Here is a 27212-nt window from a genome sequence, read left to right on the forward strand (position 1 = left end):
TTATGCATTTGGCAGTAGCTCAGTGTAATGATCCCCCTGCTGGTTATTAAAGGGGGTATGAATATCTGACATGGGAGGAAAATGTAGGAGGGAAGCCATGTGTGGGATAAAGAAAAAAATCCCAGTGGCTCTCCGCTGTGGGAGGAGAGGAATACCTCAAAGTTTGGTGTCAGTTTAGCCTAAGCAAAATAAGAATGAAGGTTGGCACCAAGTCTGCTGTTTGATGTGGTTATTTAATGTCTTCTGACCATCAGCACTGAATTGCATACAATATCATGGAAATAAAAGACTAATTTTACTAGTATCTAACTAAGACAATGGGATTATTCCCCTATTGTCTTCATAAATAAAGTTCTATAGGAATTTGCCCTAAGAGAATGAGATGAGACGGGTAGGAAAGCACTGCCTCTTGTTTGCTGCAGAGCACAGTACCAGAAGTCTGGAACTCCAAATCTCTAATCCCAGCTCTGAAACCATCTCTCCCTCTTGGCTTCTCCATCTGTCAAATACTTCACAAATCACCTCATGGGAAGGTGGCAAGGATTAGTTACTAAGAAAAACTCAGTCTGCAACTACATTAGCTTCTGCCTGTACAGAGCTTAATACCAATTTCAAGCAATGGAAAATCCATATGATGATGTACTGAGATGGTAAAATATACACAATCTTTCCTCTAGTAGCACGGTTGTCATGATCCAGAACTTACAAGAAGAGAGGTGCTGGGCCAAAGCCAAAAGCAAGTTCATTTAATATATCTGAAATGAAGTTCTTTGAAGGTCCCTGTTCACAAGTCAATTGCCCTTTGAGCCAATTCAAACCACTTATTTCCAAATTATGTCTAATCCAACCACTGCCTACCTAGGGAGAATTACCCTGATGGGTCACCACAGTGCAAAATGAAAAAAAAAAAATCAGTGAAGGACAATCTTCTGTTTATGAAACTAGATATGGACAGCAAAGGCATTACAATCATTTTCTCATCTGAAAATGTACTCATGGAAGCAAAATAATGAAAACTAGCTTAAGTGTTGCCACTTTAGATCTGGCTGAGCAATAACGGAAGAAAAAAAACAGGAGTATTTTCATGTATTAACTAATTACAGAAACTTCCACCATATTACAGCAACCTCATGGCAAAAAAAACCCACTACAATCAAATCCAGAGCAGCTGTACAAGCAAAGACCACATGACTAACAACAGCAAAAAGCAGAAGAGGAGCATATGGGAGAAAAGTAAGGACGAATGACATTGCTTCCAAATACTCTTTGGCTCTCAAAGCACTGGCAGGTCTAAGATTTTTCTCAGCCTAACATGGTTTCTATACACTTAGTAACTTCTCATGGATTTCTTTTCATCAATTTAAGCTGCTGTTCCTTGAATGCAGAAGCTGGTAGTTACCAAAGGCACAGACTGTAGAGATTGATTGAAAAATTATGGTGGCTGTTTTTCTTTTTTTTCTTTTAAATAAAACACAGAATTTCAGTAAAACCACTCAATATGCCTGGCAAAAGAAACATCACCTTCCTTATTAGTATAAAAGTAGAATAAATTTGGGGTCTCAAGTAAATGAAACAGTTATATGGATCCCCCCCCCCCCCTTTTCTTTTCTGAGCTATAATTATTACTTTTCAGTCCAAATCAGTTTGTGAGAATTCCAGGATGCCAGTCTATACAGTTTGGGCTGTCAGGTAATAACATACACATTAATTACATAACAATAACTGTGCGTGATATCTGGATTAATTAAGCATCAAATACTTTTTACTTACACAAATCATCCTGTCATTGAAATGGCCTGTAATATACATATAAAAGCAACTGAGACCATTTTAATCTCACCTATGTAGAATCAAATTGCATCATTTCAGGTAAAATAAATGGAGTGAATTCTCCTTCAGCAAACACTACATTCTTGCATCTGTATGATTTTCCCATTAAAGAAGTCCTAATACTGTCTACATGTTGTACAAAATTATTTCTATTAATTAAACTAGCAAGTAGAGATGTGAAAAAGAGTCCTTAACGCACCATTGTCTAATAATGCAAACTACCAAAAGCAGATTTCCAAATCACTTAACAGATATCAGGACTTTACTGCAGTAACTGATACACAACCAACAGGTGAATTAGTCTCTTTCCTAAATATTTGAGAATTTACAATTTTTCAATGATTTAGAGAGATACATGTTTTTAAAAAAAAAAAAAACACAATATTACCCATTAGGTTATTTTTCCTATTCTAATATTTAATTGCCTGAGAAAGATTTTTTTACAGTGTTTCAGGTAAATTAAAACAACTTTCATCTCTTTTACTGGTTAAATATACTTTTTTTTACTCTTACTCATCATAGCTTCTAATAACCACAATGTACAATTTAAAGTTTCTTCTCATCTACTGTTCTAATAGTTAGATCACAGCATCTAACAAGACAGATGAAGAAATCATATGGATTCCTTACCACACTGACAGGCCACAGATGAGGGAGCTCCACAATAGAAAGGACTTTGACACCAAAAATAAAAGCAGCAAAGTATTTTCCAGTCATTCAAGCCAAATGATACCAACCATAGCCTATTTAGTTTTCCAGCCAATTAAGTGATGCCAAACACTTCAACTGTAACTTCAGTTCTTAAGGCTATTTATATCACCAAAGAAAGTCTCAGATGGCAGGAACAGGAAAGATCGACACAGAACAAACAAGGACCAAACATCTGTCATTAGATAAATAAAAGAAAAAGGAATACAATCCAGTGTATGTAATGCACGCCGCTATTTACAGACATGATGAAAAAGGTGCAGTTCAGGAAACTACAATATACACCAGACACCAAACTGTATCCTGGTAAATATTACAGATTTGTAAACTAAATCTGGAGGGAAAAAAAACTTGCTAATTTTTAAATTATAAATGCAAATTTAGTTAATTGCAAATGCAAACAAAATTCTAAAATTAAATACAAGCTAAAATTAAGACTTGCTTCTCTACTGAGAAAACAAGCAAAAACTGAACAAAAACAAACTGTAGGAAAAAAAAAAATCTGCATTAGCTTATCCTTTAAATAAGCTCTATTTACACATCAATGAGTTTCTCAGAAATAGAAGTTTATTATTATTATAAAGACAGCCACACAAAATTCTAAGAATTTTGAAGTGCTTTATGAACAGCAACTGAGTAGCTATGCAATTTACCTGGTAAGGCATTTAAAAATGTTCCATTTATTTCCCAGAACAGCCAACAGGCAAGAAACAGAAATGACCCCCTCCCCTTACTTGCTATAAGACCTTAAGCGTCTCCAAAGTGAACAGAGCTATACAGGATTTACAAAGATATAAATGAAAGCAGAAGTTAGCATAAATGATTTGCTTAATCATTCAGAAATAATGAGGAATCTGATTCTGACAGATCAGAAGAAGCTGTAATTCACATAGCTCAAAAATTACTACACAGCATTCAGTTACAATTGTTCACTTAATTTGGCATGGTCCTTACAAAAGTTGCTTCCTAAGCACAGCTTGCTCTCTTTTAAAATAGTCAAGATTCATGAAAAAACGTTTTTTCTTCTAAACATATTGCAGATCTGTTGCAACAAGAACTTCTTCAATGAGCTCACTATAGAAACAAACAGCGTATTAACACATTTTCTCCCAAGGTGAGAAAACAGATTAAGGTTATGGCCAAAATGACAGGCCTGTGGCTTCCTTGAATACTTTAATAGAGTCAACAAATCAACAGTGGTCACCAATGACAACAGATGAAAGAAGAAAATAGATGGAAGGAAGGGAATTAGTGATGCTGCTATAATAGTGTAATCAGAAACTTGAACATAAAAATCTTTTTCACCTTCAACCTGTCTAAATATGCTCTTTTTGCCTGCTTATATAAAGATATACAGCATATCCTACCATTGGGTGACATGTGGGTTCACATTTTTACCCTGAGAGAGCACATGTGAATCAGAAGTATAACAGTTAATAGAAGATGCATTAAGGGGATTTTGCACATCAGAGAGACAAGACACATGGTAGGTACTTCAGTATTTTCTTGCATAATTGCAAGTCTTCCTCAAGCTGCAGTTACAAAGTCTGCAATGCAATGTTAATATTTTCAGTTAATTTTTGTAAAGAGGAAAGGTCAGTGATATTGACTAAGGAATACAAAGTGGACAAACAGATATTTTGTGTTTCACACTGTGTGAAACCATTAGCACAAATACAAATCTATCTTATGCTATGATTCAAGCAGAGGTAATGACAAAGAAAACCACTACATCTGCCTTTCACTTATCATTAAAAATTGAGCTATGTGCCCCTAATGTGGTACATCAGAAATGGCAGACAACTTTCTACCACAGTTTAATGCTTTTCTTCACTGAATAAATTGCAGGATGTAAGCACTTTGAGCATCCTTCTCAAAGGAACATTTCCCTCCTCCTAGTTCTGCCTCTTGGCTTTCTAGTTCTCTTTACTATACTATTTATTGATTCTTTACGTTATTGTTAGTTTTTGTTCTCCTTTTTAGCTTACTACATTCACATTTAACTTTTTCTAAACACAAATAAAGTCAGATAGGAACACTGTATGTGCCCACCAAGTAAGTATTTTTCTTACAAGTACTATAAAAAATAAAAAATAAAGTTTACCCTAGAATTCCTGTATGCTTCCCAGACCTTCAGATAAGCCCCCCATCAGCCACTTTATGACTGCTTTGGTAGATAAATAGATGCAATAGTTTCCACAGCTCAAGTTCCACAGCTGTGTCAGGACTCCACTCCACATGGCTGACCAGCACAAGCGTACAAGCTGCTTGTATAATCTGGTATTGCTTCTCTCCTTACAGTATATGCCACATGCAGTCTAAATGAAGTTTAAAACATCAGCTGAACAGATAATTCAGTAATAACTTCTATAAGCATTACTACACTTTTGAAGTGTAAGTATATTTCGCCAATCATAACGTTTGCTAGGAATGTTTGGGCAGATTTATTTCTTCCACCAAAATCTATAGTAGTCTTACCCTTCCCCCCATCCTCTTAGAGCCACCTATAGAGAATTCATATTCAGTCTTTTGCTCTTCAAATTTTAATTTTCTATTTGGAATTAAAATGGAGACAACAAGGGGTATTTTGCAGATCTAAAGCTTAGCAAGAGAATGAATTAACTTAAAATAGGTAGATGTATAGATGAATAAATGTAGATAAATGTGTTAGGGTATCCTGACATATCTATAATTGTGTATGGACCTCTGCATAGTGCTTAACTTTAATCAGACTGGTGACATTTGTGAATCTGGTCAGTCTTTCTCTCACAGTCTGGATGTGATCAAGCTGAGAAGGGGAGTACTGCCTTAAATAGCTATTACGGTTCCTTAGAAGCTTTACGTCTTTGATTTTCGCCCACTGTATTCCAGCAAAGAAAATCATGCACACAAGTCTTATTTCACCTACTAGTGCCAAATTAAATCACATTTCTAAATAGAACTCTGCACCTCCAAGCAAGCCCAGACCATCCATCCCTCTGTATTTCAAGCATTGGAAGCAGCCTGTTTGCAAGCTTAAAGGAAAGAATATATGATGATAGAAGTAAGCTACATCTATGTTCTTTCCATAGTAACATTTTTCACACATCTTTGGTTCTCAGGCTAAAGAGCATTGTACAAGAAGAAAACAAAAAGGTCTTGAGCCATTCACTAACTTAAGTAACAGTGTGATCAGGGAATGTAGTATTTATAAAGAATGCTCATGGACACATTCCTTTTTTTCTGACCTGTCATTTTTAAAAGGAAATTATACCAATATAATTGTAGATTGAAATTCATTTTTTAATCAGTAGATAAAAATACAAACTTAGCTCTGCTACCCTATCACCAGAGCTTACCAAACACGGTAATTTATAAAGTATTTTTTTGTTTGTTCATATCAGATTTCAAGGAAGCTGCACTCCAAACAGTCACTGGAAGGAGTAAAAACTCTAAAATTGACCTTTCTTCACTTATTTAAGCTCATAAAAAAATAGATGGAAAAATCACCTGCATCTTTTACAAACAGCTACTGAATTGGAAGTAGGCAGTAACAGCACTCATGCAAGCAATTTGGCATTAAGTAACTGAATTTTCTTCAAAATCAAGATGCTGCTTTAAGCTGACTAGCAAACTGCACAGAAAAATGTTTTGAAATAATTCAGAATTCAGTCCTTCCTCAGTATACTGCAAATGAAGCTTCAAAATATTTGTTTGCCATGAGTAGGAACAAGGTAATAAGTGAATTAAACTATATATTAACCCAGAATATTTTTGGACCGCCAGAAGACCTGGAAAGAAGCTTTTCTTTACAAGATTTATAGAGGATGCACGTACATCTGTACTTGATGATACCACGCACAATCTTGTTGCAGAAACAAGAGGATCTTAACTTTCACTGATATAACAGGGCTTAATAACACCTGTGTTGAATTATATTTTCCTGCAGACCAGCAAACTGCTAGAATATTAAAAAAAAAAAAAAAACCACGCCAGAAGGAATAACCTTTTCATCTTTGGTTTTATCTTCTACTTTTTTTTTCCTGGTTTTACTCTTGTTAATAGACTACAACATATGCTTTTCCAGGAGTTCCAAATAAAAAAATCCACAACTAGATGCCTTTTGAAATTAAAACTGCCTGAATGGTAAAAAAAAAAAAACATACCATTTTAAAAATACTGGAATTGACTCATCACAACATTCTGTCCAGAGATAACAAGTGGACTGACTAGTACTTCAGCTGTGAATTTATTTAAATGTAGACATACACATGCAGTATTAGGAAGGCAAAAACAGGATATGAAATAAACATAAGGCATCAACTCTAAGCTCACTGTCAAGAGTATACCAAGGCTTCTAACCACAGAGTTCAGCTGAAGGTAACTATCTGTCAAATGTAATCTGTGCAAGTGAATATACTTAAGCTGGCACTATGAATCAACCAAAATTGCTTTGGTCTTATTGACATTCAATTGCAAGAAGTTGCAGCTCATCCAGTCCAATAGACAGTTTGACAACACCAAGAGTGCTCCGGTGACAGAAAGCTTTAAATATAGATGCAACTATCATCATAATACACAGGGAACTAAACTTTATGATCCCTCATACCATCTTCAAAAACTGGTCAGTCAGTCATCAGCTGGCTGCCATAGGACCACATGGTCATTGTCAGTGGCCATAGTCAATTTTTGCAGTTAATAAATCACTGTGACATATACGCACACACAAACTGACTTGCAAAAAAAGTGCATTCATTCTTTCATCACTGTCCCATTAAAGCTCTCTGAAACCCACTTTTGTCATTAACATCTTTGTTCAGTTATAAAATAAATTTTATTTTTAAAGTTTACCTTTTAAAAAAAATAAAATGCTTGCTTTTGTTAAGGGCCTGACTTTCAGACCCTATAAATTAACTACAGCTTAAGCTATAGCATTTTACATCTGCTCAGATTCAGTTAATACAATCAATTTACTTCCTCACAGCTATTCTCTTGCAGCATTTTTTCTGATAACACATGTATATGGGAGGAGGATGCTGGAGAATAGAATGAATGCTAAGTCCCAAACTGTGGATCCAGTCATTTTACACAAGAGAAATGAATACCACCTGCAACTCTTACTTGGTTGTTTAACGTTTCTTTCCTAGAGAAGTTCATCTACTTCAGTGATAGATGCTACAGAATGTTTTTGTTTGTTTTTAAAGCAACTTGTTTTGTATAGCCCCATTGTCTACTTGAGTTGTTACATGCACCTACTTGCTCACTCCTTCCCTCATTATACTACGAATTTAAATCATCCCAGAGCTGCAAACAAAGGAGACTGAAAGAAAAAAAAACATCAGTTACTTCAATCTTGAAACTGTGTTTAAGGGGATGCAGAATGCAAGTACTAAGATGGGGGGTGAAAGTAGAGACTCATACATGCTCTGAACACACAGGACAGTTGTGCTTATGCTCTGAGAAATCAAGTGTATAGAAAACCAGAGACCCAAAGAAAAAACTTCATCAGGGGACCACAGTGACTGAACTGTCATGAAACAGAAGGGCTAGAGAAGATAAAGGGACAGCAGAAGAAATGCTAAAGAAAGCGAAGGGGAAGGAAAAAGCATAGGGTCGGGAGGGGCAAGTTGTCTCTTTGCCTTTCCTTCTTTTGCCTCAGGCCCATATCGGCCTTTCCTTTTCTTGACTTAACTGGGATGAATTTTAATTGTGGCCTTTCTACGTGTTTTATACACTATGTACTCTCTACTTGTGTGGAGTGGATTTCCCATTCATCACAGGATTGCAGGCAAAAGTCTCAGGAGCATTTTGCTTCCCTTCAAAGTTAGCTTTGCTAAAAATCAATAAGTTTAGGGCTGCTTTCTCCATCTAGTGTATACTCACCCCGTGACCATTTCAAATGTCATAATTTTATGATCATTTTTGCTCCCTCCACATACAGATTTATATTTGCAATCTTTCCACTACGATAGTGATTGCATACTTTTTGTACAGATCGTTCCTATAACTGAATAAAATGAGCAACCTTACAATAAAAAGTGGAAACATGCTCTCTTTTGCAGTTTTAACACAATTAATTTGAACTAATCTCTAGTAACCTGTCCTCCTCAATACTCTTTAATTTTCCTTCAAATTAAAGCTCTGGCTTTCTTGGCATCTTAATAAATATTTTTATTGTTTCAGCATTTTTTTTTCTGATTTGCAAGTCAAGCACAACAGTCAAGAATTACAGCTACATCAAATTGCCTTTAACTTGTATGCAAACTACTGAACTTTAGGGGAAAAAGAAACGGGGGGAAGCTCCACTGCAGATTAAGTATCATCCTTCAGCAATATTGTTACATCTCTTCCAGCTTTATATTAACTTTCTCTTCACTAGAACTCGGTATCTTGGCATTTTAAATCCCTCTTCATTTTCCTGGTTGTCTCTCTTATTCCAATAATATCTTTCTTATCCGTGAAAACATGTCACTCCAATTCAGCAGTCTTATTACATATGCTCCTAGCATTTGTATAAAAGATATTTAGCTTTTCTCTTTGCCCTCCTTTACTTTTCTTTTTCACTATCTTCTACAATGTTAATCCCTTCTCAACGGGAAATGGTTTTCCTTCAATTCAAGTCTTTCTTTTTGTTCATAGATCCAGCAGTTCAGCTTGAACTCCCTGAAGAACAACATAGAACAAAAAGTAGGAAAAAGGGGAAGAAAATGATGGGACCCTGGGCTGCTCCTGAATCAACTAACTTTCTGTTCAAGAATAAGCCACGTATTAATACCAACTTGACCCCAAACAGTGAAATCAGAAGTTAACTGGAAAGCAGAGTGGCCCAGTTTACAGACTCAGACAAACTATAGATATTTCATAAATAAAGCCTTGAAATTGGAAAAAATGTAAGTAACAGCAAGCAGAAAGATATCAAATAAGAATCATGTATGTCATTTATTTTTTGGACAAGGGTAATTTTAGTACTGTTACAAACTGAGTGATACAACCCCCAGTGTCAGTTACCTGATAAACAAGGCCAAAGACAAAGACAGATCAATGTGAAAAGAGATTTTGCAATGGTCTGCATTTTTAAAGAACTAGTATTTAAATAAGTAAATATTGTTTCAAAATGTTGAATTGGAGAGTACTGATCCTTCTGCCACAAAGTACACATTCCAGTTGTGGAATGGCAGTCTTCATTTACCTTTTTGTGGGCGAGTATATCACCAGTATTGTTGTAGTACTAAACTTTAAAACAGCTAACTACAGATCTGCTCCTATCACAGCCAGCAGTTTACCACTGAAAAATTTTCCTTATTTTGTGTCAACCTTATTAGCTCTTACTTCAATCTATTAATGATGCCTTAATCTGGAATAAACATATCTTGGCAGAGGAGTGGGGAGAACTTAGAGGTCAAGATTTCAAATACAGACTTCATAGAAAACTAAAGTAATTCAGTACTCGTGAGGCCGCACCTCGAGTACTGTGTCCAGTTTTGGGCCCCTCACTGCAAGAAAGATATTGAGGCCCTGGAACGTGTTCAAAGAAGGGCAACGAAGCTGGTGAGGGGTCTGGAACACAGGCCATATGAGGAGAGGTTGAAGGAGCTGGGAATGTTCAGCCTGGAGAAGAGGAGGCTCAGGGGAGACCTTATTGCTCTCTATAACTTCCTGAAGGGAGGTTGTAGTGAGCTGGGGGTCGGCCTCTTCTCTCGTGTCATTAGGGATAGGACCAGGGGGAATGGTTTCAAGCTACGCCAGGGGAAATTCAGGCTGGACATGAGGAAGTATTACTTTTCAGAAAGGGTGGTCAGGCACTGGAATGGACTGCCCAGGGAGGTGGTGGAATCACCGAGCCTGGGGGTGTTCAAGGAAAGACTGGATGTTGCGTTGAGGGACATGGTTTAGTAGGAGCTATTGGGAATAGGTGAACGGTTGGACTGGGTGATCTTTTAGGTCTTTTCCAACCTTAGTGATTCTATGATTCTATGAATTCACAAATAAGCCTTGCTCTAATTACTGCTGTAACTACTGTTTTTACACATAAAGGTGTAAAAAGAGACTCCAGCATTGCAAATGAGTTCCAAACAATAAAGTATAATAAAAGGATCCTAGTCATCAGATCTGAAAATACACAGAATTGCTTTCTTGCTCAATAATTACTATTTTCCTCAAGTCATAGAACAAGTCTGTGCTCCAAGGATCACTATAGTAATATGAGCAGAGACATATTAAGGATTTGACAAGCTTCTTTCTAGCAGCTAAAACAGTTACATAAAATAGACTGGCCAAAATTAATTGAAACAAAATGCCTGGCTTTACATTTTAGATCATCTCGTAACAGTGCACATTTTTGTTCCCCCTCCATTAAACATACAGTACAAACAGATTCTGAATTTTCCTGAACTACTTGTAATCATGTAAATTAGGGATGAGATGTAGATGTCAAATGAAATGTCCCTTCTGAATAAAGTCTCTGTGCTGCAATACTGAAAGAATAAGCAGGGACCTGCACAAATGAACAGAACGGTTACTAACATGTGATTGTTAACCCCGTATTGCACCATCAGCTGCAAGTTAAATTCTGGTCTTTTTAGTTGCCTACATGTGGAGAATTCTGAACCATCTTGAACTGTTCCATACTCACACTGGTAAGCCACTCCCAGATGAGATGCAAGAATGCACTGGTTTTACAGCACTTGAACAACTATGCTGGGATGGACAGTTGAAATCCCTCTCTCTGCCTCTGTAACTACTTACATAATAAGAAAATAAGTACCCTTCTCTCTGAACACCTCATCACAGAAGTTCAATATATCCAGTTAGAGGAAACATACAATTTCTGCAAATAAGGTCCTATTTTCTCCCTTCAGGATTAGATTTGCCTTCATGATCTAGTATCCACAAAATTGTCTGATTCCATTTGTATCCCTCCAAAACTTACTTCGTTCCCATTCCTTCTATGCCCTGCTATCTTCCTTTCATTGTACTGTAACTCTCCAGCACTTTTTGATAACAGTTCGCCTCTAGTTCTGTGGGGTTGTTTTTTTTTTTTTTTTGTAAGTTAGCTGCTTTTCTCCTAGGTTACTAAGCATTTCATGAAAGCTTTGCAGCAGAGTTCTAAATTAGTAGACAAAACTTGATTTCAGAAGACTATGATGTGTTAGTCTATCCTTGAAAAAAAGCTAAAGGAAGAAGTCTGTGCAGCAGCTCCCTCAACCACATTTTATTGCAGATGAGCCAGGAGAGAACCAGGGAAGGCTCCTCAGAAAGTTCTCAGTAGTTTCTTGTGTACCTTAACATACAGGCCTCAAGTTTTAGCACAGAAGGTTCAGAAAGATTACTGATAAACAGTAGATGAAGCTGTCAATAAGCACAATTTAAAGAAAAAGTCCTTCAAATACAATAAAGCACTCTTGAAATTCCAGCAAAAGAGCCTATAAAGACTCAGTAAACTGGATTGCTGCTATGAGCGATCAAAAAGCAGCAGATACAGGAAAACCTATATGATTTTCAATTAGTGGAAGAGACTAAAGAACAATGCAGAAGTTCAAATTACAGACAGTACATGACCAAGTCTTGGAGCAATTGTTCTCACTGTCCAGTGAGTCAAGTCAATATATGACTAATTGTCAGTTCCCTACTCATCTCCTGTGCACATGAACTACTTGCTGGAGGATCTTCTGTCTTCATGAAGAATGGTCTGTACTAAGTGATGATATTCCAGGATAAAAATATCAAGCCTAGTCTGCACAGAAAAGTATCAAGCACAAACACATCAGCAGTCCCCTTTCTGTGTATATAGCAGCAAGCCTCCAGTTATTAACAGAAGGCAAACCTGCATAAACTCTTCATTTACACAAGATTTCCAATGTGGATGCACCTTGTGTTATCTCCATCTTTCATATTTAGTCATACCAAGTAGACATCACTAACTCCAGTCTCTCGAAGTTGACTTGCTGTACAACTAAAGTGCACAAATGTGCAATCAGAAGAGTGGTCATTAGACTGAAGTAGTATATCAAGTTGGGAACCCACTTGAACGCATACTGCTTAAGGAGATTAACTGACAATTGAGAGTACCTATGTCAAACTATGTTTGTTTCTCTCAGTACATCAGCTTTCTAGCAGTGTGGAAACAATTGCATCAAAGGATCATTGTTTAATTTATAGAACGCTGAGAAAAATAGATCTGTGCTCACAATTTTTAACTCCTGCTGCACAATTTCTACTATTTTTAATACTGAATTGAGCACTTGAACATATTTTATTATATTCCTCACCTTTCAACACATTCCACTCTAAGCAGCTGACAAATTATTTCCTTTTAGATTCACACACTGCTACTAAAATTTCTTTTGCCAAAAACGCCAAAAATATAAAGACTGTAGGATGGGTAAAAAGAAAAAAAACTTAGGAATTATTTGCATTCTTTAGTCTAACAGTGCTCCTGTTATTAAAATTACAATTTAATTGCCTGCCACACTTTTTTTTTTTGTATAAAGAAACAAAGAAATTGAAAGCTGATGGATGTTAAATTTTACATCTCTAGCTCTCAAAAAAAAAAAATAATAATCAGGCATAGCTTCTGCAAATCAGTCAAAACCCCAGCACTGGTCACACAAATATTTGATTCCATTCCTACCATGTTATATACATTCAGTGCAGGCTTCAGTCAGTTCTATTTTTGCAATCAAAAAATATTTGCAAATTCTAGATGAGTAGTTAGAACAGCAATGATAAAACATTTATTTTTGCCTTTCTCCAAAATTAAAATCCAAGCATTGATGAAGCTCCCGGTCTTGTGTTCCCAGGCAGATTTTAGACTGCAATTCTAAGCCTCCAGATGTGTAGGAGTTTCATGGAATTCATATTCAGGCAAGAAAGGATGCACATGTTTTATGAGATAAATGGAGAGAAAAAGGATCCCAAATGGATCTGGGAAATGTCTTCTTCCTAAGGAGCTGAAGTTAAGACAAATTTCACTCAAATTAACAAAAACAGTTTATATCCTAACAACTGTGGCCCAGAGAAGAGACAACCACCACAATAGGACTTCTGGAGTACGAGCAACTTGTTGTGCTGCCAAGAGACCCCAAAGGCTGCAAGTTCAGCAGTACAATCTTAATAAGCTGCACTCACAGCAGATTAAGTGACAAACCAGTTTCCAAGAGAGCCGCTTATTGTTTCAACGAACAGATAGCCAAATACATTACACAGACTGTAATAGTTTTTATTTCTCTAGTCTGTGGGGAACACAGTACTAAATATGATTAGAAATATTTTCAGCGCACAACTGCAACTGCATCAAAAGCCATAATATGCAGAGTTTATTCAAATTCTCACCTCCCTTTCTGGGAGAGACAAACTATTCCAAATGGATACTAAGTAGGAAAACAAAGTGATTTGTTAAGTTAAAATGCCTCCCAGCTTTCCTACATTCTTACTAAACTCAGGGAATATACCATTAAAAACACCTTATATTTAGAAATACACACACAGAGCATGTATAGAGAAAATGTTTTCCTGCTTTTAAGTCTTAGGCTACCTGCTTTTAATGCAATTTTTAAGATGTACTCAAGAACTTGTGTAGAAAATAGAAGTATTTCACAAATTGGAAAGGACAAGTTTTCTCTCGATACTCAAAGAGTTATGATGTAAAGCGGTCTCATTAAATTGTAAGTTCTTTAACCTTTTCTTGAAAGAACTGGAAGATTTAAAGATTTATAAAGAAATTTTGCCTAAACTAGGAAATGACTCATATTTGACATGTATTGAAATGATAATGCTGATTTCAATAGGCACTCTAAGAGCATTTTACTCCCAGGAGAGTAATTCAGTCATGGTTACCTTTCCACATATAGAATTTAAACTTACTTTCTAAAGCTTTTAATGTGCTACAGTCTGCCAAAACACGGCAGTTACACAGATATGATCAGGCAAAATAAAAGCTAGTAAAAAGATTATTTTTATAATTGCAGACACTACGTATAAAACAAATACATCAATCTGACATGTTCTCAAAGAATCTCTTGTTTCAGCAGCTTTGGATTTATCTGAAAATTCATGTTTGAATTCCGCCCTTCTTAACTAGTTAAATAAATTCTGAATTATCAAAAGGAAAGTGAGAAACCCTTAACAGTGAAACTTTAAGAAAAAATACATAGTGAAGGTGCTGTTACTAAGTGGCACGTATCTGATACTGGCATCGCTATGCAGAGATGAGGTACACAGCTGGCCTTAATCATGCATTCCTATGCTTTCAAATTTTAGATTTCTTTGAAAGATCTTAAGTTTCCCTGAGGCTTCATTTCAGTGCATATTAGCTCATTTAATACATTATATTTTCTATGTATTCTTTATTCCACTGTGCATCTACAATCCAGGTGTTTTCTTGTTGCTTTTTTGTTTGTTTTGCTAATATGGCCCTATAATGACACAGTGGTAAATATCATTAAGACAGAATCAAACACAGGACTCTAAAACACTCAGAAGTCTCAAGGACTTGATCCTCACCTACTGAAATCAACTAGAATAGTAACAGTACTTTCAAGGAAACAGAGTTCACAGTTTAAATACCTGTTATATATTGCAGAGGTTAAAAAAAACAAGCTCCTTTACAAACTGTAAGCAATGAAAGATAAAGACATCTTTAAATGCAAACAAGTCCCATTAATTGGAGAGCGTGAGAAGTGGTCAAAATTCCCTTTTGTAGCAAATCCACTTCAACTTACCTCAGCAGAACTATTCAAGGATGACTTTTCTCAAATGTTTATGGAGTTTAAAGAGCAAACAAACGGATCACCAACAGCTCTGTCAGCAACATACCACATATAAAGAAGACTGCATAAACTATTAAAAAGAATGACGTTATTGTTAGACTGATGCCATCTAGTCTCAAGTACCCTTTTTCCACAGTCTATTTCAAGACTGTTAGTGACTCATGCTCAGCACACTTCTGGCAGTGGTCGCTATCGTAATATTGCATGAAAAGGAAAAAAATCCCTAGTCCACCTTCACAAATTGGTGATACAAATTCCCATCTTTTCCCATTGGATGCACTGTATCACACTGCCCTTGTTAGGAGAGTTACCATGCTTTAAAAAAAAAGAACTTTATCCCTGGTATTCTGATCAGAAGACTGTTTCAGGAATAGTCTGTTGCAATAGAACAAATTTCATTTTCAAATTAAATAGCTCCTTCTTTTCCTGGGTGATCATTCTCCAACAGATTTAGAGAAGAAAACTGCAAGACCTCTTATTCTTCACTGTAGCCAAATCCCAAAAGAAGGTTCTTGAAATCATTTTCTGTAAGGCGAACACAGCACCTGTCACTGTCATCATACATCTAGTACCTCTGCTCTGAATTATGTTCTCTAAATATGAACATCTGAAGCTATACACAAAATTTCACACAAAACTTCAGACAGGAACAGCAGCAATAATGCTTCTCTATCACAACCTGAGAAATCTCTCCAGATGCATTTCCCCAACACATCCTGCAAGTCTGTCATAACTGCCACATGGGGCAATTACTTCAGCCATTTCTGATATTTGACTACTTTGCAATAGCTTTTGTGATTAGTTTTAAAGTTAATACCATTAATTTTACAGCAACGAATTTCCCTTTATGCCTGTTACCCTAGTAACCTTTTCAATCATTCAGTTTTTCCTGTTCATCTTTCTGATTATGCCTGTCCATTTGATGTTACCAGATAGTATCAGTACACTCCTAATATTTCTGCCAAGATCATTAATGAAAACATAATACTAGACTCAACCAAAGACCAATTTTCAAAGAATTGTACTTTTTCCTATAGATTACACATTCCTTTGAGCAGTATCTATTGCTACCCCTCCCCATGAGCATTTTCTTTGACTCTTACAACTTCTCATGGGGTGTCACATCAATACTAATACTGAACTCCAGATAAAGGAAATCTGACAGATTTACTTTGCTTGAAAATCAGTTTTCTCATCAAAAAAAAAAAAAAAAAGCTAAGAGGTTAGACAGTGATGAGCTATCTTTAGTAAATCCACGTTTCATTTTATCCCATTTTCCATTTACCTCCACATCTTTATCTATTCTTTCAGAATCTTCTCTAAATCCTCATATGCCACTGTGTCAAGGCAAATAGGTCTGTGTTGCCAACATCCCTTCTTTCCTTCCTCTTTGTACTGGCTCTGGCTGGGATGAAGTTGACTTTTTTCATTGCAGCTTGTGCTGTACTGTATTTTGGATTTGTGGCTAAAAGGGTGCTGACCCACACCAGCATTTTAGCTATTGCTAAATAGTGCTTCAACAGTTCCAAGCCCTCTCTTTTCCCACTACATTCTACCCATCCCACTCCTGCAAGTAAGTAAGCTATGTTTGGACAAGTAGTTTGGAGGGGACACAGCTGACCTAAGCAGACCAAACAGCTACTCCACACAATAAAACATCACACTTAACAGTAAAATGGAATAGAGCAAGGATTTCGGGTAGTTGGAGGTTTGTCTTCTATGGTGGCAGCTGCTCGGACACTGGCTGGGCAACAATCTGCTTGTGGGAGAGGCTGAGCAATTGTCTTCGCATCACTTGTTTGGTTTGGGACCTTAGTGAAATAATCCTTAACCTCAAGCACATCTTTACCCTCTTGCCTACTTATGTCTAAGATCTTAATAAACTGTTTACCACTTAACTGCCATTGCAAAATCTAATTCAGCTTGACTTCTTTACAGTTTTATTTCTACTCCTACATACTTTTCTCTGCAAATTTCCTCCCTCATTCCCTTGTGCCTGTAGACTGTCACCTCTAATTGCAAAGGTGCTTATTCACTCACATAAGCCAGAGTACTGTACCTCAATTTTTTCTCATCTTAAGAGTAAAGAATCCTCTTAACAGCATTTATTTTGAAGAACACTCAGGACTTTTTCCATTTGATGTCTCGGTTTCTCTGTCTTGTTTCATTGAAATTATCCTGTTAGCTTGCTCTTTTTGAAACCAAAAGACCATTCCCTTTTATCCTACCTCAATAAATATTATTTTTGAGACCAACATCTCTACTAATGCCCTCATCGCATAACGAAGCTGGTAGATCCTCTAGTTAGTGAAGAAACCTTTGTACATGAAAACAAATATTTAGGTCCTCTTCTTAGAGGAATTTTAGCTTCCCAGCTATAAACTAGAGCATAAGTCTCTTCAGGAACACAGCTCTCAATAGTAGTTATCTAATGAATGACACATCTGAATCCAAACCTGAGAAATTAAAATCCTATATTACTCCAGCAGAATTCATTTACTAGTTTTCTTCTCTACTAGATTTTATTATGAAGAAACTCTCTTCAATCTGATTTTCCTTTCTTCTTCTTTATTATTGAATTACTATCTGATGTCATTTCACCATTTAGCTTTCATTATAATCATTCCTCAATAGCTCATACACTTCCATGGCTGATTTCCAGGCATACCTGCCACCCTATCACATTTCTGCTCTTATGGTCAGTTTCATATCTGCCACCAGTACTTCAAGCTCCTCTCTCCTAGCATTTACATACAAATATCTTCATTTTTCCAGCTCACCATGTTAACTTCAGTGTCTTCAGGTTCTCAGCTCTGCTTGGCTTTGGAGAGGTTTGGCCTGAATCACTTTCATACAAGCACACCTGTGGTTCAGAGACAGCCATGGATCTTAACTCCTCAGCTGAGGACCTCTCTCACAAAGAACTACATCACACACACTCTTTTTGCAAACCACAACCAAAACAAAAACAACAAGAATTCACCAGTCTGCCATGAACACTGTTACTGAGACCAAATGTCAGTTTCCCTTAGCTCTTATTCCAGTCAAAGATAGACAGCAACCAAACCAGACAGCCTCCCCTGCCGACCAGTCAAGCACATATTATGGTCTTGAATAATACTTTACAATATTCTGTAGAAAGAGCTTCATCAGGCTTATAGCCAATAGAACTTACAAGCCACCTATTTTGACCTGCAGTTACGAGCTACCTTCTCTACAAAGACACATTCTCTGAACTGTGAGAAAAAGCTACTCTTCATTTTTTTTCCTTATAGTCTCGGAGATTATAAGGAGTAAATACGCTTCCTCTATTAGTGAAGCCATATATATTCAAATCCAGGCATATTGGATTTGCAGCATTTAATGTTTCCAATTTGAATTTGGGGGAAATGAATCTCTGACACAGTTAAAACGCTTTCATAATAAACAGATATCACCACAAATACCTTCAGTTACCAATAGTATCTGAATTGTATTATCTAAAAATTAAGTGCATAAAGAAGTCTGAACAAGGTCATTCTAATTATGGTTCATACACAGAGGATGTATTTTATGTAACATCCTGTTTACAATAGATACATCCCATTTCATCTCTCTTCCCCTCAAACCCACAGGTTTTTAGGTGTTCTACAACTCCAGATAGAGAGAGATAGAGGAAAACTATTTAGGTTTTTTTTGTTACACCTTTCTTCATAAATACAAATTTAATCACACACATGATAATATACAATCCACGTTTTCAACCTGTCTTATCAGAAATAGTATCTGATTGTCTAAAAACATTCACAAACATTTTTCTTTTCAGCCAAAAAAAGACATCAAGCAAGGAGTCAATCCTGAATAGATTTTTTTACATCAAGATGCATCATCCAGCTCTGGTAAGATCTCCCATAAAAAAAACGTTGCCAGACAATGTTCTGACACATGCCAAATTCAGATAAGCACTAGAAAAGTTGCTAAATCTATTCCTCATTTAGCCTGTGCTTCACATCACAACCACATACATGACATCTCTAGTAGAAGAGCAATTTCCTTTTTGTTTCTGTAGGAGACTATATAGCAACTCCACTGATGACACCACACCTACTACAGCACGTCTGGAGGAAAACCCCCAAGTTTCCTATTTCACTGACATTAGTCCCAGCGCTCTTCTCCGCTCGAAAATCCAGGCTACGTCTACAAAAGTGTCACAGAACTCAGCGCGCTAATCCTTTGCGGGAGTCATTTCTGCCTCAACAAGAAGAGAAAGTCCACGCTGTAAAACAGCAGTAGTAACTCGCCTATGGCTGCACTCTGCCACAGCTCCCCCTGCTGCCTTCACCTACATTATCTCACGAACAGAGCACGGAAGGACCCACCGCGTGCTGCAGTGCCCGTGCCCACAGCCAGATCATCGCCTGCGGAGAAGAGTGATCAGTCAGGAGCCACACTTGCACAAAGACTGGATGATCTGTACTTTTACGTGCGACTCCAAGCTTTCCCCCTTGTCTTTAAAGGGATTTCCTAATCTCTATAAAACCACACTGCGCGTTATTCTCAGAAGGGTTTTTCACCTGCTGAAGACAAGGCTGAGATCTGCAAATGTCTGGGAACCACCTTATCATCAAATGCTATTACAGTCTGAAGGTGTAAGCACTTCCATATGAATGTTGCATTTGCTCAGAATCACACGATGGTTTGGGTTGGAAGGGATCTTCTTAAAGCCCACCCAGCCCCAACCCCCAGGGGTGGGCAGGGCTGCCCCAACCAGCTCCAGCTGCCCAGGACCCCATCCAACCTGACCTTGAGCATCAGCAGGGACGGGGCACTTGCAGCAGTTTGGGCAGTTGTACCGCTGCCTCACTGCCTTCCCAGTGAAGATGCTATTCCTCATATCTCATTTAAATCTACTCTTTTAGTTTATTATCCTATTGTCTTATCACTACACTCCTTGTATTTCTGTACAGTTCCTCTTATGTCCTTCTCCATTTATTTCTGTATTTATAGAAAAAATGTTTTGGACAGCTGCTAAAAGTTTAAAGGACTTTAAACCTTTAACTGTAGTTTAACAGCCACACCTAGGGCTAAACGGCTCACGCTGCAGCCACTATCATCTTTAACACCAAGATGAACAACACAACAAATCACAGAATGTAAAGCTCAACCCTGAGCTCAGAAACATAGAAAAATTATTAGGCCCTGTAGGCCCTGTGAGGGTCTAAAAACCACATATCTTTATTCCTCCTGTGCACTGAACAGCAGTCCAAAGAAACAAATGACTAAATGCTAAGGAGCACTTGAGGGCTCTTTGTAATGCAATTTAAAATAGTGTGTACATTTAAATCCAGACCTTTCATTCTCTCCTTTACTATGCCAGGCTTTAACAGTTTCTAAGACTAGTACAAAATGAGGCTGACAGCAACAGCAGTAATATAGCACCCTTGGAGCATTCGAAGTGTAAAGTTCATTAGTTCTACCTTAAGGTCACTCTTTTAATCCAACAGCAAAAATCTTATTCACACTACCACACTGTTATCCCAGAAAAAAGAAAACTGCAAAAAAAAAAAAAAAAAAAAAAATCAAGACATCAGCTTAGATACTTCTTAAGAGTGACAATATCAGCACTAAAAATCCAAATCACAGTCAATACCTTTTAGCAAGTTTCAGGAAAGCAGGAAAACTCTTCTTGATTGCGCTGTAAACCAAATGAAGTTTAACAGACCAGATAAAGGAAATGAAGGAAGGAGAAGATTAACGTTTCAATACCTGATAATTTTGTTTTGTAATTATTAGTTGAACTTGGCTTACAAACAAGAATTTACTAGAATGTCTGTAGGGAATTACTAGGCACGCAAATAACTGAATGCATTTTAATTTCTTCTGCATTTGTTTGCTGATTTTTTTTTAATTTTTTTTTAACTCAATTTTGCTTTATCCTCAGTAGATACGTAGAAAACGCTATGTCAACAAAATACTATTAGAACACAAGGATTGTGTTTTAACAACACTGAAATATATTTTTAAAGTAAGAGGCAATAGCTTTCTAACAGGCTTGATTGAGCTTGAAGAAACCCTTATACATGTTCACTTATATGCACTGTGAGAAGTTCTAAGAATTAAATGGGACACTTCTCTCAGTGTGTTTGTATGCATACATGAGGATGACACTGTCTTTTTTAGGGAGTATCTCAGACTCATGATTTTTGCTAAGATGAAAATAAGTAGTTTTTCTTCACTGCAAATACTCTTGCTCTTAAGGGCAAGTATTTTCAGTCTTATTTGCTCAGCAAATGTGTACAGCTTTTCCTTCCAGTGTGAAATTAGCAATCACCTCGATATGCGCTCAAATATTAATATCTTTACCTACATGACTCAAGAGTTATCCGTCACATTCCCCAGTTTATCCCTTCTAGTGAAGATATTTGTACAGTTATGCCATTCTCACACAAATGTTGTAATTCAACAAACATTAAGGAGGTTTTCTTTTACTCACCTGCACACTAAGATGAATCCATTTCTTCACAAGAATTCTCCCCAGTGTCATTACTTTTATTGGTGGCTGCAAACCATTTACTGTGCGATAATAAAACATGGTCTCTTTCTCAGATATTGTGAGTTTGAACACAGTCTGCCCATCAATAGCCTTTTCTATCACACACCTTTGGAAATAACCAAGAAAAACAACGTAAGGTCAGAAGCACACATATATACACATTCTTGCCAAGGTGCTATCCTGTAAAGTGATGCTAACCAGAATGCATTAAAATAAACGTTAAAATACAGATCTTGAGAAGACGCTCACTGACAGTGAAAGTCACAGGATTACTAAGTATAAGAACTACCAAACAGACTTTACATCTTAGTCTGCAACATACATATTTTTAATTTGCAGTGCATTCAAGCCCCTAATCTTAGGATCATTGAAGTTGGATAAGATCACTGATGTCATCTAGTGCAGCTATCAACCCACCATCCTCATGCCCACTAAACCATGACCCTCAGTACCACATCTGCCCTATTCTTGAAAACCTGCAAGGATGGAGACTCCACCACTTCCCTGGGCAGCCCATTCCAATAAAACCAAAGCCAAGTCAGGTGGCTACCTTGCCACTTGTTAGGTGTTTTTCTTTTTTACATGGAGACTTCACATCAATATCAAACTCTACACTGACATATAAGGACAAGAATATACTACCTAAACTAACCCATGCTACATTTCTAAGTGTTCAAATAGTTTTGACAAATGAACAACCACCATGGTGAGGGCCCTGAGAAAGCATAGGTGATATATGCTTTGAATCAGCTATATATTTTATTTATTAATCTAATCATTACTGCAACAAAATCTATTCCATTTCATTTGCTTGAGAAATCCAGTCCCCCATTTGCCCATGAAAAACCAAATACTTAGTCTGGTGCAACTGCTATAACAAGTATGCTAACTCATAAGAGAATCAGAAAACCAACTTTCCCATTAATAAATCTTCACCTTTCTACAGTACTCACTGCTATGCATTACAGAAATAGCATCAAAATGCTGTTCTCCGATAGCACCAGTATTTGTTGATTTACATTTAAAACCAAGGGAAAGATTAACTAACTGTTACCATTTTAGTCTCCTGGAATGTTGTCAGAATAACTTGACAAATACAGATATTTAGCAAACCTTACTGAAAATCATGTGTCTTAATATATTGTTGATTGATCTTTTCAACATTTTGTTTGCCTGTAAACACACTAGTTTTGCTAGATAATAAATGTGAGGAAAGGCTCAGCTAAGTAGCAAAATATTTAGGAACTGGATTTAGCCAGTTCCTGGATAAACAATAATTGGATAATCCCATTTTTTGTTTAATTTAGTTATCTAAAACAAACATTCCTGCATTGTTTTTATCCCCAAAGGGGATAAAACTTTAAGAAGGCAAGTGACCTTGATGTACATCACTTTGAAAACTGAAAAGAACAAATGCGGATTATGACTCACTACTAAAAAAAAAATCAAAATCAAAAGGTAGAAAACAGAGGAGGAAGGAAAAAACAGCAGTAATATAGGTGATACAGGCATAAGTGTAAGTTCTGAATGGGAGCACTATTTTCCATTCCAGTTAACAATTTCAGAGAGAAACCACTGTTCTTTATGAAGTTCCCAACTTCTGTTAACCTACAATCTCCTAGAGCCAATTCCTGGCATTCTTGATGGCGGGGTTGAAGGAAGAACAAAGCCACAGGGATCAATAAAGTAAAATTGGGTAGAAACTAATCTAGAGGCACTGCTGATCCTCTCACATTAACTACAGTACCTGGCAACATCTGCACAGGCTCAAAATCAGATATACTGTATTTCAAGGTGACATCCCACTTCTGTCTAAGTGCTTATGCAAAATACAGGAATTAACATAAGGCAATTGGATACAACTGTAGTCTTTTATTAAAAAAAAGTAGCAACATACCTACTGCCCACTTCACAATCAGGCCATTTCACTGCATCCTTTTTTTGTGCATAGAAGGTTCTGGCTCGTTTTTCTTCAACCTTCATTATTTCCTGGCCATCTAAATTCCAGTTAGCCCAACTCAAGCTAAATTGAAACAAGCTGTCTGTAATGATTATTCACACATGCTAAGCTTCTACTCAGTCTTATCCCACTCTATTTCCAAGGGTTATCACCATATACTGTTTCCCAGACTATGCTAGTCCTATGCACAGGTTTTCTGAAAACCTTTAGATTAACTGATGAGCACATGCAGCATGAGAGGAAGCATAAGAAAAGAACACAAGTCAGACAGAAGAGGTTTGCTCACTTACTGCACATACTGCCTAAAGGGAAATAAATTTAAAGATTGGAATTACAAATGTCAGTGTTTTCCCACAGTTCTCTTGCATTTAAGATCTCGAATATGAGGGGACTTAAAAGCATACCTACAAAGATCTACACACATTATAACGCATCCAAATAACATGGGCCTACTGTACTTCATGCAAGAGTACTTTTTAAGTAAATGAAATAGCTTGTTAACATTTAAATTATTCTATGAGTAAAATGAGTTATGATCCATCTAAGGGCCTGGTGGCAGCACAAAGACTTAAATTAAACCCAGTTCAGTGGAGTCCTCCAGTATAACAATGGGATTTAGAAGTCTCACAAATAATATTTAGTGAAGACATCTCCACATCAGAGACCGCAAAATGGAGGACAGCTGGCAAGTCAAACTTCTACCAGCCTGAAGGAATCACTATACCAATAAAACAAAAGGAAGACATCTTAGCTTGCAGTTAAATCATTTATCTTCTCTAGGATGCCTTCCAAGTCAAGCTTCCGGGGCTATACATGTGCAATTACTGTTCCTCCAAATCTTCCCCAGGACTGGAGTTCTGCATTCCTTTAGTGAGGAAGATGAACTTTTGGTAGACAGTAAAAAAACCAGTCTGAACAGCAGCATATCATCCTCTCTGCTGGAATAAATGTTGTCCAACTTCAATTTTCAATACTAGGCTCTACCATTGTCATTTCTACCTTGAATATTAGCAAAATCACAAGGCAGAGGAATGAAGCAAACCTCTACAAAAACATTTGGATTTTAAAGCTATGAAGTCCACTGGACAGAAACATGTACATCCCGTGCTATTAACACAGCAGCAGTAGGAAAGTAATATTTTATACAAGCCCATGGATAATCAGACATAGAGGGAGTCTGGTTTCTGTATAGCACTTAATCATTTGAAACTAAGCAAACACACTTCACTATTTCAGGCTCTATGGAAGAACAGCCTATCCCACTGACAAAGAGTTCAACAGATTTCACTCAACACACTGCCACAAGAGCTTGCTTAGAAATTAGTTGGACATTTCTACTTCAAGTTAAGCATATGCTCTGCTGGATGAGAACCTGATATGCCTGCATGCATGCGGACAACATTACAACTTAAGACAACCCCAGGAAGAGGCTCTCTCATGTTTGAGATTCAAACATTTAGAAAATACTGTCTGCAAAAGACACTAGGCCAAAGCTCCAGAGACAGCTTCACATATACCTTCATCCTAGCTGCTTTACCTTAAGCTTGAACTGAAGTCACTTGTGCCCTCCAGGTCTCACTTATTTTCCCTTCAATAACCATTATTTCTATACTGAGGTTGCTGGTTTCTTTTTTTTTTTTTAGAAAGGTAATTATTCTTCCATTAAAGCAGACTTAATTTCACACATTTCTAATGTTTCAGATTATTTTCTTACTCTTAAGCAACTTGTTTCATGGCAGCATGCAAAATAAGCATTCAATATTCTGCATTATCTTAATTCTACCAATTAGAGCACAAGTACAAAAGCATTTCTGATATATATCCTGAAATGTATTATAATTTTTCTGTGCTTTCACTTTAAGCAGGACCTACATAACTAGGAGAAGGACAAGGAGGCTCTGCATATTATGACCCATAGATAGAACTCTCCTGCAGGATTTGTCAATCAGCTTTCCAAAAGCAAGTTTTTAATTGCAGTAATGCTCCACCAAGCTGAAAGGCTACTTCAAATAGCCCTATTTGCTGAACTATGCAACACATAGGTGCATAAGAGAGAACACCTAAAGAAACTTCATTAGTAGTCTTAATAGTGGAATATTCTGTAAAGGCAGTAATATGATCTCTGGTTCAGCCAACATCTGTTATGGTCACTCCTCTATAGTACTAAAATATTCATTTGGGGAGATCTGAGGGTGTTTCCTCACTTGCTTAAGGAGTAGAATTGGTGCAATTCCTAAAAGTTCAGGTTTTTTTCCCTCCCCATCAAGAAAGAAGCAAAAGCTCTGACAACACATTTTCACAGCAGTTTTTAGGAGGAATGTGAATTAGAAACATACATTCCGATTTTCAAGAACAGCGATGTGTGTTGTATGCAAATAGTTTCCACTGCAACAACGGGACTTCCATGTGAGTCAATGCTGCTGAAACTGAGCCTACTGTCCTGACATTTGCAAAGATCCCAAACTAAATACAGCTTTAAAACGTCAGAGTTTCTCACTGCAGCTTTTTAAAATTTTAAATAGCTTGCTAATAATGATCTTGACTGCAATGATCAATTTTTTTAAGAGCCCCAGGAAAGTAAACACCTTCAATACTACTTACATTACACCCTCTTGCTCAGGTTTCAACCATACAGTTAACGTAAATGAAGCTGACAGCCTCAGTAATGGGGGAGTAGAGAAGCAATCCTTCTGGTTATGAAAAATAAAACTTGAAGCGTTGCTGAAGGACCCAGGAGGCAAGTCCTTTTTGTCCTCTGTGACACAGGTGCCGAGGCCTTCAGGAAAAAGCAGTTTATATGAAGGAGGTGATGACCTGTATGGGCATTCTTGAACACAAAACCTCTGAGTGCAGGACATAATACTTTCAGCAGCTACTGAGCTATGACAAAAAGTACTTCGGTCTGGCAGCCCACAGGTGGCTTGAGTTGGCACAGTTGACACATTCTTGAAAGCTCCCACATTTTCAAGTCTAGGGAAATGTCCCTGAGAGCTGACCAACACAAAGGAGTCATAACAAGTTAAGATTAAAGTTTCAATAGCATGAAACAAGAAACGACACCTCAAGGAAAGAGCCCAGCAATTCATGTTTACAAAAAAGCTCCTCCTGATTAAAGCATCCATAAATAAATAACGATGTCCATGTCGGTAGTAGTGTCCTCAGGTGGTACACTCTAAGAGTTCATGTAGCATTCCATCTTCAGAACACCAATTCATGGACTCAGTCCTCATCTACGTCTTCCGGCCAGTAAAAACACACGTGAGGGACAGCTGGTATCTGCAAACCACAGAAAACAGACAACGCAAGGGAGGAATGGGATTTTTCTGACCGGGGCCAAGCCCCACTGGGGTTATTAAGTATTTGGAGTCTTTCTTCAACTTTCTATCAGCAGATCAATCTGCACGCTTGCTGGCCAACACCAAATATCTCCAAAACG

The 27212-nt window shown here is 37.1% G+C and overlaps 1 protein-coding gene across 1 annotated transcript in view; it reads right to left on the minus strand.

The window, feature by feature from the left end:
- The window catches only part of USH2A (usherin), a 391434-nt gene that overhangs the window by 347046 nt on the left and 17176 nt on the right, over positions 1 to 27212 (minus strand). Inside the window, exons 2-3 of the mRNA XM_048935557.1 lie at positions 26378 to 27052; positions 21757 to 21922 (exon numbers count right to left, since the gene is read on the minus strand). Coding sequence (XP_048791514.1) covers positions 21757 to 21922; positions 26378 to 26898 — 687 coding nt within the window. The 5' untranslated portion in view covers positions 26899 to 27052. The remainder of the gene's footprint in view (positions 1 to 21756; positions 21923 to 26377; positions 27053 to 27212) is intronic.

Source organism: Lagopus muta, chromosome 2 (genome assembly GCF_023343835.1).
Source record: "Lagopus muta isolate bLagMut1 chromosome 2, bLagMut1 primary, whole genome shotgun sequence".
Taxonomy (NCBI): domain Eukaryota; kingdom Metazoa; phylum Chordata; class Aves; order Galliformes; family Phasianidae; genus Lagopus; species Lagopus muta.